This window comes from Temnothorax curvispinosus, unplaced genomic scaffold, assembly GCF_003070985.1.
Source record: "Temnothorax curvispinosus isolate PA1 unplaced genomic scaffold, ASM307098v1 QBEX01017645.1, whole genome shotgun sequence".
NCBI lineage: Eukaryota > Metazoa > Arthropoda > Insecta > Hymenoptera > Formicidae > Temnothorax > Temnothorax curvispinosus.
The window spans coordinates 1-3,092 of NW_020227425.1; the positions used below are offsets into that span (position 1 = coordinate 1).

General features: G+C 35.2%; 1 protein-coding gene across 1 annotated transcript; it reads right to left on the reverse strand.

Annotated features, from left to right (window-relative positions):
• Nucleotides 1–1,063: 1,063 nt before the first annotated feature.
• Nucleotides 1,064–2,074, reverse strand: LOC112467598 (zinc finger BED domain-containing protein 4-like). Its single transcript, XM_025036282.1, has one exon. The coding sequence runs from the start codon at nt 2,072–2,074 to the stop codon at nt 1,064–1,066; it is 1,011 nt and encodes a 336-aa protein (XP_024892050.1).
• Between the last annotated feature and the right edge of the window lie 1,018 nt (nt 2,075–3,092).

Below are 3,092 nucleotides of genomic sequence, written 5' to 3' on the forward strand. Positions count from 1 at the left end.
TGTATATTTTAATATAATTAAATTGATATCAATTTAATTGTGTGATTGTATCGTTCTAGCTTTGGTTGAGGTTGAGACTGCGTTATGTCCGTTAGTAACAACGCGTGGTCTGCCAGGGCAAAGAATTGTACGTAGAAACTCTAATTAGTCTAGTTGCCAGCTAAACGCCAGTATTGCCAGTAAACGGCTCTCATGAACTCTATTCTATAATTCTACATTTTACAATACAATTCACTTGGCTTTTTATATAATAGCTAATTTGCCGCATTCTCTGGCTCTGGACTTTCTGACTGTAGTATATCTTTGCCTTGGGTGTGCGTTATTGCTACGTCTCCGGTATAAGTCTGGAAAAAAATGTAAAAAATGTAAAAAAAATATAAAAAAAAACAATTTAAATTTCATATATATTAGGAAACATTATAAATAAGTAAATACGTAATTTATAATATTAGAATTACGTGAATAAGGAAAACAACCACACTAGATACTGGATACATAACTATTGCATACAGATAATGTAGAACAATAGTAAGGAGAAAGGATTAGGATTAGAAGGGTGCATGCATACTAATTATCGACTGTTATTACTATTATTTACTATTATTAATATGTAACATATATGTATAATGTATAATTCCCTGAAATCTTTACGACAAGGAACTAAAAGAAACTTTTTTCAAAAACTACTAGCAACTAAAAGAAACTTTTTTTAAACTGTGCTAAACTAAATGGAACGTTTTATCTCAATCGATATATCCATCACATATAAAACCTAACGTTAGTAACGTTATTGCACAAAATTATAACAGTAAAATAAAATAATAGATAAAGATGTTTTTTTTTAGTCTAGTCCCCAACTCTCTTCACTAAGTGAACCCAAGAAGAGTAGACTATTTAGTCGCTTTCCACTAAGTCTGCTTCGTAAGTCTGATTTAACAATTCCAGCTTTTGAGAACATGCGCTCTGAAGGTATCGAGGTCGCAACTACAGATAAATAACGCATTGCCACTGTAAAAAGTGTCGGATAGGCGGGTTTAAGCGTTTGCCAATGCTTAAATGGATCTTAATTTCGCAGAATGGGTGGCTGGTTTAAATATTGCTGTAATTCAAGATTCACACCACCAGGCTCATCGACAGATGGTGTAAATGGTGTGCATGAATCGACTAAACTGTCATGAAAAGCCCACACGTTGTACTCATTAGTTTTGCTTTCGGTTTGCGATTCTAGATGGTCTACTGTATTTGATTCCACGTTATTATTAACAGCGACAGTCTTTACTTGACGGTTAATGTATGATACGGCATCGGCAACATCTTCTGGTGACTGGAAATGCATGCGTTTATATCGCGGGTCCAGAATAGTTGACACTGCAAGTATCTGATATGATTCAATTTCTTCAAAACGTCGTTGGACTTCAGACAAGATGCTGTCTTTGAATGCCTTGCCTTCAACAGTGATAGGAATGCAGTTTTTTATGGTGGCTTCCATGCAGTGAATTAAAGGAATCACCATACTACTAGTTGGATACGAGTCACCACTTATCTCGGTAGTAACAAATTCAATTGGACCTAAAAGTCGTACAGTGTCTTCTAAAATATTGATTTCCTCGCGAGAAAGTGCTGTGGGGGCCGTTCGGCACGTTAAAAGCACAGGATAGATATAATCTTTTAATTCTAGAAAACGTTCTATCATATAATAAGTTGAATTCCACCGCGTTGGCACATCCTGCTTCAATTTCAATGCCGTACTGTCAGTTTTTCCATCACGTATTTGCAATCGTTTTAGTTCGTCAGATGCCACAACGCTCCGTTTTGTCACAGACACGATAGACTTTACTTTGGCAATAATTTCACCGATACGAGGGCTCAGTTTTATAGCGTCTGGAACTAAGTGGGACACAATATGCGCAATACAAGGCAGGTGCTTTGCACTGCCAAATCCGTCTGTGATTGCTTTCTTCATATTGGCAGCGTTATCAGTGACGACGGCTGTGATACTCCCTACATCTATACCAAGTGATTCTATTACAGATATTAATGTCTCTCTGACATAGTTGGCAGTATGACTCTGCATCTGTGGAAAAACACCTATCGTTGCGTTTGACAAGACTAGCTCGTGTCGTAGATAATGAATTGTAACGCCAAGGTAGCTTTGATTGCTCACATCCGTCCAAATATCACACGTTAATGTAAACGTAGAGCTAAGCTTTAGATCTTCCTTAAAACTGTCTTTCAAAAAGTCATACTTAGCATCAATCAGGCGAGTTATGGTTCTTCTGCTAGGAACGGTATATAGCGGGGCTGCTCTATTCATGAGCCGCTTAAAGCCCTTACTGTCCACGATGGATAGCGGTAGATTTTCTGATGTAATCATAAACAGAATATCATTTGTGAGTTTATTTGCTAAAAAACCTCCATCTAAAAACAGGAAAAAAAGAAAATTTCACGTAGCGCGGCTTAAATTTTACTTGATTAGACTTTAAATCTAATAATATCTTACTGACCCTTGAAGGAATTAATTCGTGAAAATGATTCTGTGATCTTAGTTTGAGTTTCTCTCCGTTTAACCTGCAAAAAAGACAACTTTTAAACAGAGACATCAAATCAAATCATAAATAATAACATTGATTTTACATTTATTTTAGTTTGAACATTTTTTTATACTAGCATTAAAAAAGTTACCGTAAGAAAATAGTATTATAAGGAAGGCACAAAAGCTACAATACTATCATAGAAGTGAAAAGAAATTATAGTATTGTTCTAAATCACAGTAATGCTATGGAAAGAAAAAGTGCCTCTTCAATATTGTTCCAATGTTCCAAAGTTCTTTAATTGTAAGTAATTGCTTCAAATAGTTCAAATTAGATTTTTTCAATCGCTTTGTAGTAAAAGTCCAAAGATAAAGTCATGTGATCTATGTTAGTATTTAGTAATTTTTTTTATCTGGCGCCTATCTTTAAATTCTGAACCACAGCGTGAGTGCAAAGAGTGCGAAGACTGTGAAGTCGAAGAAAGTTTACTTTGACACTCCATGTCAATATCTGTTTTACATATTATTGGATCATCAATATTGCTGTCTAATGAATTATCCA

Coding starts and splice junctions, on each gene's coding strand:
- LOC112467598 (XM_025036282.1), bottom strand. CDS start 2,074: ATGCAGAGTCATACTGCCAACTATGTCAGAGAGACATTAATATCTGTA.